This window comes from Fukomys damarensis, unplaced genomic scaffold (genome assembly GCF_012274545.1).
Source record: "Fukomys damarensis isolate Sample0158 unplaced genomic scaffold, DMR_v1.0_HiC HiC_scaffold_27, whole genome shotgun sequence".
Taxonomy (NCBI): domain Eukaryota; kingdom Metazoa; phylum Chordata; class Mammalia; order Rodentia; family Bathyergidae; genus Fukomys; species Fukomys damarensis.
The window spans coordinates 1644842-1660888 of NW_022900939.1; the positions used below are offsets into that span (position 1 = coordinate 1644842).

General features: G+C 40.6%; 2 protein-coding genes across 2 annotated transcripts; one reads left to right on the forward strand and one right to left on the reverse strand.

Moving 5' to 3' along the window:
• Window positions 1-548: 548 nt before the first annotated feature.
• Window positions 549-1469, reverse strand: LOC104868420 (olfactory receptor 4C6). The gene has a single exon (XM_010633177.2). The coding sequence runs from the start codon at window positions 1464-1466 to the stop codon at window positions 549-551; it is 918 nt and encodes a 305-aa protein (XP_010631479.1). The 5' UTR covers window positions 1467-1469.
• Window positions 1470-14538: 13069 nt separating this feature from the next.
• Window positions 14539-15471, forward strand: LOC104868421 (olfactory receptor 4C16). The gene has a single exon (XM_010633178.1). The coding sequence runs from the start codon at window positions 14539-14541 to the stop codon at window positions 15469-15471; it is 933 nt and encodes a 310-aa protein (XP_010631480.1).
• The last annotated feature ends 576 nt before the right edge of the window (window positions 15472-16047 follow it).

The following is a 16047-nucleotide window of genomic DNA, read 5'->3' on the forward strand; positions in this document are numbered from 1 at the left end:
CAGACAGAAGCAGGAGCCCTGAGGAGAGAAAAGGCTTTCTTTGTCCTTGGGACAGTTTGGAAAAAGAGTAACACAACTGCAGCACAGAGGGACGTGGTGAGAAATTCAAGATGTGCTTGGAGAGGTAGAGGTAGGAGGAGGACGAAGCAGAGAGTTCTGGGACAGGGCAAGACCTTCTACAGCCAAGGGAAAAGTGGAAGAGTATCATGAAACCTGAACTGTAAATGCTCTAAATCGCAACACAGATTTTTGAAACTTTTAAATATAAAAGATCCCTGATTGTCAGTAGAGAACGGACAGTTCCAGTTCCCATGTATTACTGAACCAATGATCCTTTCATATCTACGGCTTTTTTTATTAGTGCCTGTCTGTAGCACATAGTGATTACATTCATCGCGGCGGGTTGGTGCACATAACGCAGCCTGATTCTTTTTACCCCCTCCCCTCCCCTCCTTTCCCCCTCTGTCCATCTTTTGGTTCCCTTTTGCAAAAGATGAATCATATCTTAAGGAAAACGTGCCTCCCACAGCAAGACAGTCAGCTCTTGCCTAAGTCTCTTGTTTCATCCACAGTTTCTTCATGGCGCTCTTCACCTCTGCATTTCTCAGTGTGTAGATCAGGGGATTCAGCATGGGTGTGATGATGGACTCCGACACAGCCATGGCCTTGTCAATGGGGTAAGTAGCCACGGGCCTCACATACAAGAAAATGCAAGGCACGAAGAACAGCATGATCACCGTGAGGTGGGAGCCACAGGTGGAGATGGCTTTGCGCCTCCCTTCGAGGCTGTGGGACTTCAGAGAATGTAGGATGACCACGTAGGACGTGATGAGGATAAGGAAGATGGCCACGCACATCACACCACTGTTGAGGATGACCAGGAGGCCCAGGGTGTGGGTGTCTGTGCAGGCCAGTGCCAGCAGCTGAAACAAGTCACATATAAAGTGATCAATGACATTGGGACCGCAGAAGGGTATTTGATACATGAAGAGAAGCTGAATTGTTGCATGCAGGAATCCCCCTACCCAAGCTGCCCCCAACAGCAAGCAACACAGCCGAGGCCGCATAATGCTCACGTAGTGCAGGGGCTTGCAGATGGCCACGTAGCGGTCATAGGCCATCACAACAAGGATGAGGATGGCCACCCCTCCAAAGAAGTGCTCTGCAAAGAGCTGGCTCATGCAGCCTTCAAAGGAGATGGTGGTGCGCTCAGAGAGGGAGTCCACAATCAGCTTGGGGGCAATGACAGAGGAGGAGGTGACATCCAAAAGGGACAGAAAGGTGAGAAAAAAGTACAGAGGCGATCTCAGACTCGGACTTGTGGTCATGGTTCCCACAATGAGTAAATTTCCCAACACGACGATCACATACATGATCAGAAACACAGCAGAAAAGAGTCTCCGCAGCTCTGGGTTCTCTGTGAGACCCAAAAGGATGAATTCTGTCACATTGTTTTTATTTCCCATTTGTTCAATACGGATAACCTAAAAAAGAAGACAGATTTGGGAAATCTGAAAAAGAAACATAGAGCTTGTAATTACTGATTAAATGGCTTCCCATGTTTTCAGGGTCCCAAGGTGCTTCTTATTTATTTATTTATGTATTCACCATCCTAGAGTTGACCTTAAAGAAAATACACTAAATGGGGAATTTACATATAGATACTTCACAAAGCCAAAGTTTTCTGGTGCCTTTTCTCCTGTCTTTCAAGTTGCTGTTCCATTTTCAAGCAGGTTTTCCTCCTACTCCTTCTACCTTTAGGATTGTTATTAGTGGTAAACACCTTCTTTGGAGAACCGACCACACTCCAGGCATGAGAGTCATCCTATAATTAGCTTCATTTTACAGATAAAGAGATGGACTCTAACATAGATTAGAAAACTTAACTCCGGTTTCCTACCCGGTGAACAGTGAGGCTTTAATACAAACTGTGTTTTCCAGCTCTGGACTGGGTGCTCACAAATACGAACATGGTGTCCCCTGTTAGTTGTGCTTGGAGGTGACCATTCACCAACCACCGTGTTAGAGACTGTGCAACACAGTCATTGCCCTGCTTTATGAATTTGTCTTGTGCTCTTATTCAAAAGGTGCGTGAATGATTTTGTAAATTTGTTATGCTTCTAAATTTTAAACAAGCATCATATACCTAAAATTGGGATTATAAGATCCCAATGGATATATTGCTGATAGAGATTACAAACTGTGAGGATGCAGCTAACCTTTAAATCCACTATAGAACTAATTTGAACCAGAATCAGCCTGATTCATTTCTTCCAGCTCTCTTTGTCTGCTAGATGGAGCTTAAACTTAGTTTCAGGTAGACTATGGGGCTGGGTTTTTGGTCAGGATGCATGATCTCATATGGCAAGCACCACTACGATGCCCAGGGTAAAGCACAATAAATCCTTGGTATTTACATTTCTGTGTGCCATTATTTAACTAGTGTTTTGTGGAACCAGTGTTTGGAATATCTCTGGACTCAGCTACAGCAAACCCTCCCCTGGGTCCTCAACAGGATACAGCAAGCTGGCTTGGCAATCTCAGCGTCCCCATGCTTCTGCTTCTGCAGTAGAGCACTTCAGGAGATCAGAACCATAGCTGCCCTGTTTAGACTGCATACTCACTCTAGGCAAGCTGCTGAGGGACTTGTGCTTGTCTAATCATCACAAACAGCAGCTATGAAGTGTTGTGATTGTCTGATCACCCTCTGTGTTTGTTTTCCATCCAGGCACATGATCATTCCTAAGCAGTTTCTTCTCTGCCCTGCTTTGCAGAGCCCTCCCAGCACTTGCACCTCCTGTCTCACAGGTACATCAGGTACCAGTGCAATCCCAGACATTTACCACTGAGGCACACTGGGGGTCACATAAGGCTGTGCTGACCCATCCCCCAGGCTGGACAGCAAATCTGTCAGCAGGGTCTGGCTGTGTTTCTGTCACGTACCAGCTGTTCACTGTAACATTTGTCTTCCTAGACCTTCTTCGGCCAAAGCTAAAAAATCAATGGCACCTTGATTTGCAGTTCGGTGCTTAGTGACACCATCAGCTGCCTTTGTCATGTCTTCTTCCCCTGCAGTAGAAGAAGAGGCATCACCTTTAAAGACTGAAGGACTATGCCAGAGAAGGCAGCATGATTACAGTTAGTGCCTTTGCTCCACTTTCCTTCTTGTTCCCAAGTGTTACGGAGACAACCAATGAGTGCATCAGAAACCCGTGTGATGAGGCCCATTTCCTCACAGGGAGGGTAGAACTGTAGGTTTGGAACTGAGCCCATGTAAGTGACTGAGATAAAAGAGGAATGAGCAAAGTACCCCAAGCTGGACCTTCCTGGGAGCAGGAAGACCGAGGATAACGAGAGAGAAGCTCTAGAGGGCAGAAGAGACGTCGTATGGCAGAGCGAGGGTGCCAGGGCCTCCGCAGGGCACACTTCGCAGCTGCTGTACCGGGTGACAGTCTTGTGCTCTCTCAGACACACATCCCCTTAGGGTTGCTGAGTTAGCAACGTAATGCTGCACTTACAGCACCGCAGGTCACGGCATCTGTGTAAACGCATTCCGCAGCTCATGTTAATGAATAATTGCTCATCGATAGCGCCCCAAGTCAAGATGCAAATATTTACACTATTTCTACTTTTTGCTGCTCTGACAGTGCTGCAGGGACAGCCTTTGCGTGTTTTTCCGGATAAGCGCACAATCTGTGCCTTTTTATTTACATGTGTATTAACAGCGACATGCCAATAAATTGATCTAAGGAGCTCTGTAAGATAAATTTTTGCAATAGAACTTCATTACCAAGTGTATGAACATTTTAATTGTGAAAAGGTATTGATAAATTCTCTTTCTGAAATTTACGTATTCTCATCAGTAATGTAGAGATTTATTTTTTCTGTTTCATTTGTTTTTCTACTTTATATTCATTTATTGTTTTTAAATTGCATTACATTTTTATTTTTCTTAGAAGCATATATTATTTACTATACAATAATTTATAAAAAGTTTGAACAAACAAACTATCAGATAAAATGCTGGGGCGATTATATTTCTCTAAGTATAATCATCAATAAGTTCTTTCAAAATAAAATTAATAAAAGCAAGTAGTATTTGTCATAATGAGGTTTTGTCACATATTTAACAGAATTGGTGAGTGGCATGGTTGGGATTTGAATTCAAAGAAAGATCAGTGTGGCTGATACTTTTCTGTTCTATTTGAGTGTGTGTGTGTGTGTGTGTGTGTGTGTGTGTGTGTGTATGAGAGAGAGAGAGACAGAGACAGAGAAATTACTTTTCTCTAGTGAAGACTTGAGCTCCGAGATTGCCTATGAAGCTCTATGATCACTCAGCTTGACCAATAGATTTATAAATGAAAGTCTCAAAAAAAAAACTTTCCTAATTGCTCATTCTTTTCATGAAATGTAAGAACAGTCAGTGGAAAAGCAACTAACTCCATCAAATTTGACACCATGGAGATGGTGATGCTGTTGTAACTTCTAAAATTTAGGGTCTATAATAATTTATCAGTCTCTGTCTGGGCTGCAGCCAAGGTGCCAAGATGACAGCCAGGATTAAAACCACCAGTATCGCTCCACTGCCACCAAGTGTCATTCCTGTGTCAGACCTATGGGTACTTTTGGGGAATCACATATTTTATTTACCAAGGCTTTATTTCACAGAGGCTCATTTATTTAAGTCTTTTAAAGTTGCTCAGAGATATAAAAATAGAGCAAATAAAATAGCTTGATCTAACTCAAGTTAAAACAGAAGTATAAAACCACATTTCTAATTCAAGTTCCCTACACAAGGAATAAACATCACAGACAAGGCAAACATCTATTAAATGTGAATGACTGACATGCTTTGAGAGTATTAGGTATAGTTGAGCTTATTCAGTGAAGTTGATTCAATTGATAGCTTTTATATTTTGAAAGATACTTCAATGCTATAATTGGATGCAAAAACTACACCCACATATTCAATACTTGGCCAAATAATGAGTTAATCATTAGAAAATGTGAATATCTGTCAAATACCCTAAGATCTTCTTATCAAGTTCAAGATTCTTTCACAAGAAGTAACTTCTTCAGAGAGTCCAAGAGGCAGGTAGGAGATGTTTCTAATTGTGGACGCAAGCTTCCTGTGGTACCAGTGAGGAAAAACTCACCCAATTATTCACCGTTCTCCAAATGTGTGGAACTAGGATTCCTGCTGTTTTCAAAGGCAAGTTTAAAGCTGAAGCCTTTAAGAAGTCAGCCTTCTGGGTCACTGGGGATTGGCGTTCTCTCCAATTAAGAACACCGTTGAAGTGATAGCCAAGGCAAACCTTTTGCATCCATCTCGTGTTCCTTCATTGATGCTGTTGACTGTGTTTCTGAATCAAAGGAGAAGGATCCTGTTCCATTTCCAAGGAGATCCATCATGAGAACGTGTTCTCCTCTGGGTGTGCGATCAGGGTGTGAGGGTGTGGAGTGCCCATACAAGCAGGAAGACACGGCCCCACTTGCACCATCACAGGTGTGTCCCTTGAAGATGGTTTTACCCAGGCAGAGGTGTTTATTTCTCACTTATCACATTGCCATCACCTGCTGTGATAATACAGCGTTCTCAGGGCGAGACCACCTCTGGGGCAGGGCCAGCATGCTGTTCCTCATGCAGAATCTGGTTCACAATACTAATTACTATGTTATCTGTTTCTTCACTGGGCTCTGAACCTCAATCACACAATGACCTCAATCTTTCAGTAGCTAATACATAGGAACTGGAAGGAAACTGAGTCAAATCTAACGCTATATTCTATTTACCACCAACACTGAGATTAGAAGATATTTTTAATTATGCACAAAATGTATTTAAATTACTTCCAGTTTCTTAAGAAATGGCAGTTCCAGGCAGTAACGGGTAATTTTAAAACAAATCCATCATGCCCCATAATCTTTGGATTGGTTGTTTGCTATATGGAGCTTGTTCCTCATCTTGCTGCTTTATAACCCAATGCCACCCACAGATTCTGGCTGTGATAAAAAGTAACAACTAGTCCAGAGTCTTGTAAGTTTACTCTCCCTTCACTGGTGACTTTTTCAAATTAGCCAACCTACATCCCACACAGAAAAACCTAAGGGAGGAAGCCCACTGTCCTTAATAAAGGCACAGGGCCAGGTGACCTCTCTGATGTCTCCAGCCTTCCCTCCAGCATTCTGTGGATACCTTTCATCTCTCTGGGACCTGTGAATAAAGAGTTTATTCTGTTTCATGTATTCTGTCTTCACTTCCTAATTGTGTTTCACCACACACACACACACACACACACACCCTAACTTCTTCCTTGTTAGAATGGTCTTAGTCAGGGGCTATCTTGTTAGCAATAAGCTGGGATCAGATCAGACAGAGACAAGGCCATCTGCTAGTATAAACAGATTTTGTTTAAAAAATGGAAAAAGAAATTAATAGACATTACTCTAAAGAAGACATAGTCAACAGATTATGAAAGTCATCATTAATCAAGGAAACACAAGTAAAAATCACAAAACAATACTAACTCATATCTATTAAGATGATTATTATCCATAAAAGAAGAAGGAAATGGCCAGAGAAGGTGATGGTGAAGATGAAGAAGTGAGAAAGGAAAGACATAGGAAATAATTATTTTTAAAAGACACAAATGATGAAATGCTGTGGCCACTTTGCCACAATTTTCCATTACTTTAATGACTAAAGTGCAATTTCAGTTGGATTATCCAAAATCATGAATATTCGTACATGAAACAAAACTAAGTTTCATTACACTTAATGTTGAATTAGAGTTTGAGGATATGAATTATAATGTGTCATCTGCTAATTAACTAACTTTAGGTCCAGTAGCATAAATAAATTCTATACTAATCATTTTTTGTCTTATTTACTCATCTACTTCCAAGATCAGCAAGAAAAGGCCTTTGTAATATCACCCTCAGAAGTGCATACATTGGCAGGAAGATAATGAATACCCAGAGTACAAAATTTAGAGTACAGTAATTGTGACATTTAGCATTCTAACACATTCCAAAGTAAAGTTGGCAGATTTGAGTTCAGGAAAACCAATGCAAAGTGCTAAACACAAAGAAAAACTGTGGGGCTTTATAAAGTTGATAATGCTGGGAAGGAAGGAAGGAAGGAAGGGGCAAACACACAAAAATATCAACCTGAGGGGCAATTCCTTGGTAACCAAAATAGTTTCTGTGCTTAGTACCAAAGAGTGTTTCTCAGCCATTTTGTCAAAAAATGTAATAAGAATGAATTTATCCAATGGCCATTTCTGAAATATATTGCATAAACATTATTTTAAATTATTCACATAATTTATAGTAATGTGTAAACACTGGATGTTTTGCAAATATTTCAACATTTCTGCAAATAATTGGGTGAATTGCTGAAGTCTACTCTAGATTTACTTTATTTGTTTTATCTTCGGCATGTATAACCACCGTTCTGAGTTTTCTCAAGTTTTATTTCTACATATTTTAGACAGTTCCTCATTTATTGCACAAATAAGAATTGCATAATAATTATGTGCCAGACATATTTTGGGTATTTGAGTTAACAAAGTGAAGAAAACAAATGATATTTCCTGCTATGATGAGATAGATCCTACTGAAGGAAAGAGAGAGAAAGTAAACAGTAGGCCAACAAGTAGACAGCATATTTTGTTAGAAGCATATACATGCTATGGGAAACTGAAAAGTTAAGCATGGTGCAAAGAGGATCTTCAGGGTTGTAAAAAATCTGCAATTTTAAATAGAAAACCATAGAAAGTTATTTGTCATGGTTCCAGAGACCATGTCAGCTTGAAAGTCCAAGATCAAGTCACGAGCTGGTTCCGTGTCTGGTGAGGGCCAGTTCCTCATGGATGGCACCATCTGTGCACCTTCACACGACTGAAAGGCAGTGGAGAGGAGTCTTGCCCCTCAAGTCCTCCCAAAAGGGCTCTAATCCAATCAATGAGGGTCCTCAGTTTGGGAGGGTCACCAGCATTTATCACATAGCACAGATGCTGAACGCTTTCTGGTTTGTGAAATAGATAAGATGGAATTGCTGTCTACTGAGGTGACAGTTTCAAGAGAAGTTTGCACAAGATGGTATCAGTGGTAGTGGAGGTTTGGGGCTCTGACATCAGAGTGCCTTTGGCTGACATTGAAAATGTAAGATATTTATTAGACAACAAAGATTTAAACAGAAAGTTAGATGTCTGAGTCTGTGATACAGATAGAAGTTTGTGTGCCTTCAGCACATACATTTATTTACAGCTAAGGAATCAACTGTATTTACTGAAGTAGCATGCAGCAACAGAGGAAAAAGGAGAACCCAAAAACAGATTGCTGCAACCCTGATAGGCCAGGGAGAAAAGGAAAATCACAAAGCAAGGTAAACTGGAGACAGTGAATGAAGTTTATCAGGAATTAGGAAAGATCAAGAGTTTGTAAGACTGCAGATAAAACTGGCAGAACTATGGGTGAGACTGACAGTTGGATGAGCTCTGCAAGGTGATCTGCAGCACTGACCATGGGGAAACCTGACTGGCACAGGTTTAAAACGGACTGAGAAAATAATCGCTGGAGACAGTATTTGCAAGAGTAAAGTTGTTATGAATAGAAGAAATTAATGGAAAGTATTTACAAAAGGATGTAGGATTAAAAGAAGGACTTTTTAAATTTTATTTAACAATTTTATTTACTTATAGGGTACAATGTGACATTGTGATGTAACATTGTGAAGACATTAAATGAAGCTACTTAGCATCTCGACACTATGGTTTATATCTGGATGCCCCCAAACCCTCCCCTGCTCAGAGGCAGGGGCTTGTGGGCAGTGACTGGATTATGGGGCACTGCAGCAGGCTTTGTGTTGGGAGGCAGGGTGTGATCAGAAGAGCTGGACCACTGTGAGCAAGACCTGAAGGGTTCACCTTCCCCTCTGGTTTCTCCCTTCCTTTCTTCCCAACACCCAGGCCCTTCCACCATGCCAATTATGGATTGAAGACATTGAGCTCAAACAAATCTCTCTTGCTTTGAGTTCTGAGAATTGGATTTTTTGTCCCAGCACTGAGAAAGTGACTAAGATATCTACCATATCTATTGTTATCTTTCTTCTTCTAACTTATTCCTTCTTACTGAAACTTTTTACTCTTTGATCAAAATTTCCCCTCCAAGCACCAATTCCTCCTTGCCCCAGCTGTTGACTGGCATCCCTAACCACACTGTATTTATTTTTCCCTCAGTTACCTCACTGCCTTCCACTAGTAATGATTTACAAGTCTAGCTCTGCCTCCATAACTTGAAATTCACTCTTCTAAAAATCGCCTGTTTATTGTGTGTTCCCTTTATACATTTTATGGAAATTTCAATCCTTGACCTGTCATTGGCTAACTACTAATTTTAAGACCCTCTACCTGAAATACTATTAATGAACTATTAGAAACAGCTTTAATCATCATCACTTTCAAGTAATCCTGGTTTTTAATTTGGAGTAGTGTAAAGAGGAACATCATAAAATAAGAGTCTTCCATACAGATATCAGTATTATGCTTGCTAAATGCACAGCCCATGCTCTCTGCTCAACTTCTACGAGTTTCAGTTTCTTTCATATGAAGTGTCATTTTAAACACCTACTTCATGGAAGAGCTATGTGGACCAAAAGATTTAAAATATGTACAGTGATAAATGTTACATGGAGGATAATCAATACATATTTTGGGGAGTGTTGTTATTTTAATAAAAGTTGATTCTTTAAGTGTCATTTTTCCTAACATGAATTAATAAAGAAATGAAAGTAAATTTTTAAAAATACCATAAAATTCAGGGCTCAGGACACATATTAATGCTCAGAACACTTGTTAACTCCCTAGAGGTCTGAAAGGAAATGACTATAGCTCACAGAATAGAACTTCTGGTTGAGGACACAACCCTGCCTTCCCAGGGTTATAGGATTATATTTGTAAATAAATTACAAGCGCATTACAGGATCCAGAGTACTTTGTTTCCTAAAACACGGATTGGCACTTTGGGGCACCAAGTAGGATCAGAGTGACGCCTGGTGGTCCAATGCCTCTTTTACCACTGACACCATCTTCCACATTTCCTCTGCATTTATACTTTCCCTCTTCTCCTCTTTCCCCAGTACTTTTGGGGGACAGCTCCACACACATTTCTGCCTGGTTCCCGCATATGAGGAAGGTTGACTTGGTATTCTTCTAGGCTAAGTAGATAGACAAAAAATTAAATTAATTACAACGCCTAGGATGTTTCCGGCTAGCAGAAGAAGAGAAACTTTAGGGAATAATGCTGCCTAGGATGCTGATGTCTTAGATCATTATGTGCTACAGTATTCCCTCTGGAAGGCAGGAAGCACATTTTTTACAGTGTCCTATGGGAAAGATGGTATCAAAAGTGCACAGATAGGTGAGGCTAATGTGGAGAGTCCTCTCACAGGTAAGTGACAATTCCAGTGATCATCATGACCAAAGAATTCAACAGAATTTTAACTGATTACTATATCTGTTCTGAGTGTATTGGTTCAACATTCTCAGATGAAGGGGCAGAAAAAGTGAAAACAATTTTTAAAGGTTTTTACTATAAAAAATAAATAGACTGGGATATAATCTTCAGGATAAAACAATTCTTTGAATTCAGCAAGTACTTTATGTGCACCAGGATGGTGACAGAAATTGTTGTCGTGTGGGAAGAGAAAGACACTTTCCATATGTTAAAGACGATCCCAATTTCCTGAGGTAGTAGAATGTGGAAAAGTTTCCAGAGGCATTTCATGGAAGGTGATTAGGAAAGACAAATCTCCCCAAGATCTTCAGGTACTACAAACTTAGAAGAGAACGGACCTTCTCAAAAATTAGAGAAAAGGTCAACAGAGGACATGGACCTGGCCCAAACTTCTAAATAATTCCATATCTTTCCATCTCCAAGTAACATACTGAGTAAACGGATGTTACAGTATGGAATTCGTCTTTGTGTGTTTCTAAAATGGTATCATAAACAATGTAACTTGCAGCTGACATGCACTTGATACTTGGCTTGAAAATTCAAATCACTCCCTTACCTGAAGGATTAGAGCAAAGATGACAATGAGAGGAAGAAAATCTCTATAATGAAGGTGAAAAACAACATTGGTAGAGATGGTGCTGAAAATATTTTTCATGAAGCCTCTTTTGCTAAATACCTGTCCCTTCCTATCCTTTCTTCAAGTGTTGTCCAGCCCCAGCCCTCTGCAGTCTTCCTCTTTTCTGTCTAGCAAGATTCAACATGATTAATTAAATGTTAATTTCATTATATCTTGGGCAGTTAGCTGTAGAAGCATAGGTGATGGATATTGCATTCCACGACAACTTTGAGGTTCTCAGTCCAGACTGCTCTCCTGTGCCCTCTCCACCAGATCACAGGACCCAGGAGATCCAATTATGCCCAGTGACAAGGTCAAGGAAGGTCAATTATCTCACTCTTTATTTTAAAACTTTCCAAGCTAAAACAAAGTTAAGACAGCCAGATGATGTTCCCAGAACATTATAACTTCTGCGTAGAAATAAAGTAGGAGCAGGGATTCCTCCCAAGACCCCTGTAAGTCTAGTGTAAGTGACCCCAGGAGAGTCTGGAAGCATTCTTCTCACCTTGGCTTCAGAAGCACAGCCCAGGAGCACAGAACAAGCCCGGCTCTCGGCTGCTTCCACCTTCTCTGGGTTCCTTTTCTGGCAGCTCATCTCCACCTCCCCAGCACCAGCACCTTGTGCGCTGCTGTTTCCTCCACTGCAGCCCCCCTGACTCGGGCTCACCTGGTTTGGAAAGCTAAAGTGAGCGCCATTGCTACCGCAGCCTGTGCTCCTCTGCTGCTCTGTCCCCAGACCACTGACACCATGTTTGTGCCCGATTCTTTCGAGGACCTCATAAAAGGCGTAAATACCTCCCTGGAGAAGGAATGGACAGGGAGTCACAGGCAGACAGACCCGGAGCTGTGCATCCACAGCAGGACGACACGGAAGATTTCAAGGTTCCCTCCGCACTCCTTAAGGGCCAGACGTGTGTGTGTGTGTGCGTGTGCGTGTGTGTCAGCGTCTCTGTGGGTCTGTGGGTCACATGTCCTTCACACCGTGTGGTCTGGGGCGTCGTCCACTCTGGGCTCTGCTGCTGATTCACCAAGTGATTTTAACTCGATCTTTATTTTTTTGTTTATTTTGGATTCTTTCCCCTGACAGCTTTATAAATTAGGAACACATTTTTCTCTCTCCATACATGATGGATGACAATCAGGTGGGTATATTTTAGAGCCAGAATAGTAGCAAAATAATCTGATAAATAGTATTGCATCTTCAGAGATAAGAGAGAATATTTCATTTGTAAACACTTATAAACTATGGAGAATAAAATCCTAACAATATATAAATTTTAATGGTTCTAACTCCAGCATGGAAACTAAAAACACACATGTGAAACCACATTTAGGCAACAGTATGTAAAATTATAGTTCTAAGAAAAACCATAAAGGAAGAAGACTTTTGCAAACAACAGAATGCATTTTATTTCTCTAAAGAAAACCATGTGTGGTGACCTGGAGGAGGTTAGTGAGCTATTGGGTGCTTAAATTTTTAGACAATGAAAGGAGCTAGAAATGGAAAAGCATTCTGGAAAGGCAGGAGACCATGAGTTAAAGGTCTTCAGGAGATATCTGACGAAAAGCCACAACAATCAACAAGGTAAAGAAATGACTGCCTATGGTTCCTAATTTACATTAAAATAGAAATCCAAAGCTATAAAGCAAAAAATCTTGTTTGTAAATATGGATAGCCTAATAGGGTTGATAATAAAAACTAAGTCATACACTAAAAGAAATGGCTAAAACATGGACTACTATAGGCAAACATTTTTTACATCAACTTCCTCCAAAGATTAACATATTTTCAGGTATAATAGGTCATACCTTCAAATTAATAAAGAAATAACTATTTTACTCTAAGGATTACAATATCAAGATTCACTTCCCAGATGGTGTAAGGCCCTTGCCAAAGATCACATTTTAAAGAGTATTTCTTATGTTTTCATGCCTGGCACCCCAAAGAGAATAACTTAAGTACACATTCTGTGAAAAGTTATTAATATGGAAGAAAAATATATATTTAGCATATTTTGAGGAAGAAAAAGTATCACCAAGGTAATACATCCACATTTATCTACCTATGTAGCTATGCATCTGTCTGTATGGAATTTTATGTCTATTTCATCAATCAAGTTCTATGCTTAGGCTACTCACAATTCTAAGCACAGTGTATCAAAGGCACAGTTGTGATTTGGAGAAAGTATAACATGGTAGGTGCATCGTCCAGAGCATATTTCAATACATTCATTTTAGTTTAATGGTTACTTTCATTTAGTGTCACATTGTGGTACTATCCTCTTGACAGCAAAGTCTAAGAAAATGGTTTTATCTTAAAAATGTATCCCATGATATTGTTTCCCCATTTGAAAAAAGAAATCTTTGGTGAAAGAAATATCATTGCAAGTTTACTAAAATCGTCAACGTCAACTTTAGCAGGACAGAAAATATATCAAAGAAAAAAATCAGCTACTGAATATCCTCTATCACTTTGCTCTAAAACCACATTTCTCTCTTTTGACATATTTCTGTGTCCTAAGTATGTAAGCATCTCAGATATCTGGATGACAGCAAACTACCTGAGATTGTATCTATGGTCCTGTTCTACACCGGCTGCCTGGAGGTGGCCCTCCAGTCACCCTTGGCCTGAAAGTACTTGAGAAACGTCAACTGCTGTGTAATATGGTATTTCCCCTTCACTGTAATAGAACTTCAGGGACCTTGGGTGCTGTAGAGGATGCTTTCCGAAAATAAGAAAAAACTGGAGATGGGATATTGGATATATTACTGCCCAAGAACCTTTATTTCTACCCATCATAAAGAGGTTTAATGGTAGCAGCAGATTGTTTAAAAGGTATGGGGATTTCTTGTTCTTCTTTTCAAGGACAAATAGCTGAGAGGGTGACATATTTATATACACATAATTATATGTGGTCTATAAATATAGATGAAACATTTTATGGGGTTAGGAGTGTGCAACTGTATATCATAAACTTCCAGCTACAGTCAAAATATTTTAAATATTGCATGAAACACAATGCAAAAATGAACTCACAGGTTTTAGTGGATATGAAAAATATGGAAAACTTACGTCTAGCTTTACATCCACCGAAAGAAACATCAAAATGAGTCAGAGCCAGGTCAGAGGTAACAAGAGTGCTTATGTGTGAAGAGCTCTGTGGGGAGCAGGCTCAGTTCACTACGGACTGACAGTGACCCTAGGAGTGGTGCAACATTTAAGGTGAAAATGCTGAATCTACTTCTTAATAAGCCACAACCACAGCAGGATGTCTGGTAAAGAGTGCTTATTTCTGCTTGAAAAACTCCATAATGTCACGTGACACAGTAAATTAATTCCTTTGTTTTGCAGATAAACCATTTCACAACTGCCGATTTTCCTAATTCACAAAACCATGGAAATCATGCAGCTGAACAATAATGTCACCGAGTTCATTCTGCTTGGGCTGACACAAGACTCTGTTAGGAAGAAAATAGTGTTTGTGACTTTCTCACTTTTGTATTTTGGAACATTGCTGGGTAACCTGCTAATCATTGCTACCATCAAGACCAGTCAGATGCTCAGGAGCCCAATGTACTTCTTCCTCTTCTATTTATCCTTGTCTGACACCTGCCTCTCTACTTGCACGGCCCCTAGAGCTATTGTGGGCTCCCTTTTGAAGAAGACCGTGATTTCCTTCAGTGAGTGCCTAATCCAAGTCTTCTCCTTGCATTTGTTTGGCTGCCTGGAGATCTTCATCCTGATCCTCATGGCCGTGGACCACTACGTGGCCATCTGTAAGCCTCTGCACTACATGACCATCATGAGCCGTAGGGTCTGTGCAGTGTTGATGGCTGTGGCCTGGGTGGGGTCCTGTGTGCATTCCTTAGCTCAGATTTTCCTGGCCTTGAGCCTGCCTTACTGTGGTCCCAACGTGACCGATCACTATTTCTGTGACCTGGAGCCCCTGTTGGAACTCGCCTGTGCAGACACCTACGTGGTCAACCTGCTGCTGGTGTCCAATAGTGGGGCCATTTGTTCAGTGAGCTTTGTCTTGCTGATGTTCAACTATGTTGTCATCCTGCATTCTCTCAGAAACCACAGTGCTGAAGGGAGGAGAAAAGCCCTCTCCACCTGCATCTCCCATATCACCGTGGTCGTCTTGTTCTTTGGACCCTGCATATTTATCTACACACGCCCTGCCACCACCCTCCCCATGGATAAGATGATAGCTGTGTTTTACACGGTTGGGACACCTCTGCTCAACCCTCTGATTTACACACTGAGGAATGCAGAAGTGAAAAATGCCATGAGGAAATTGTGGAGCAAGAAAGTCATCTCGGATGACTTAAAATGAATGCAGACTTGCAAATTATCTTCATAGTTTTTAGATAGATCTAAAAGAAGTCAGTAAAGAATGCTATCTTCTTGTAGTGGAGAAAGTCTAGTGCTAACTTGGGGAATGACTGTTAGCTCCTTCAAGAGAATTGGCAGTGTAAACACATGTGCCAGTTAGTGTTGAGTTACTTTGATGCAGAGACAGACAGAGCAGGAGGTAATTATGTACATACATACTTTGCTGTTGTGCCCTCCTGTGTGCCTCTGGCTCTGTGCTTCCCTAGCATCACCTATTGTTTTGATCTGGGTTTTTCCCTAACCTTCTTCATGTTGATATCGGGTGTTGATCTGGAACCTTGTTCATGTTGATTTGTATCGACAACATCTGTTCTAAGCGTAGCATTTTTACTCTCTTTCAAATGGTTTCCTACACTAAATATTTGTCTCATTTTGTTTCATCATGGACTTTCAATTTAGTTATTCTTGTTAACTCAGAAGAAAGCACTAGATTCATGTATTTGTATAGACCTTGTGTATTTCTTTTTTTCCTACAGCCCTTTCTTATTTTGAACAGCAAATCAGGGGAAAGTCCCAG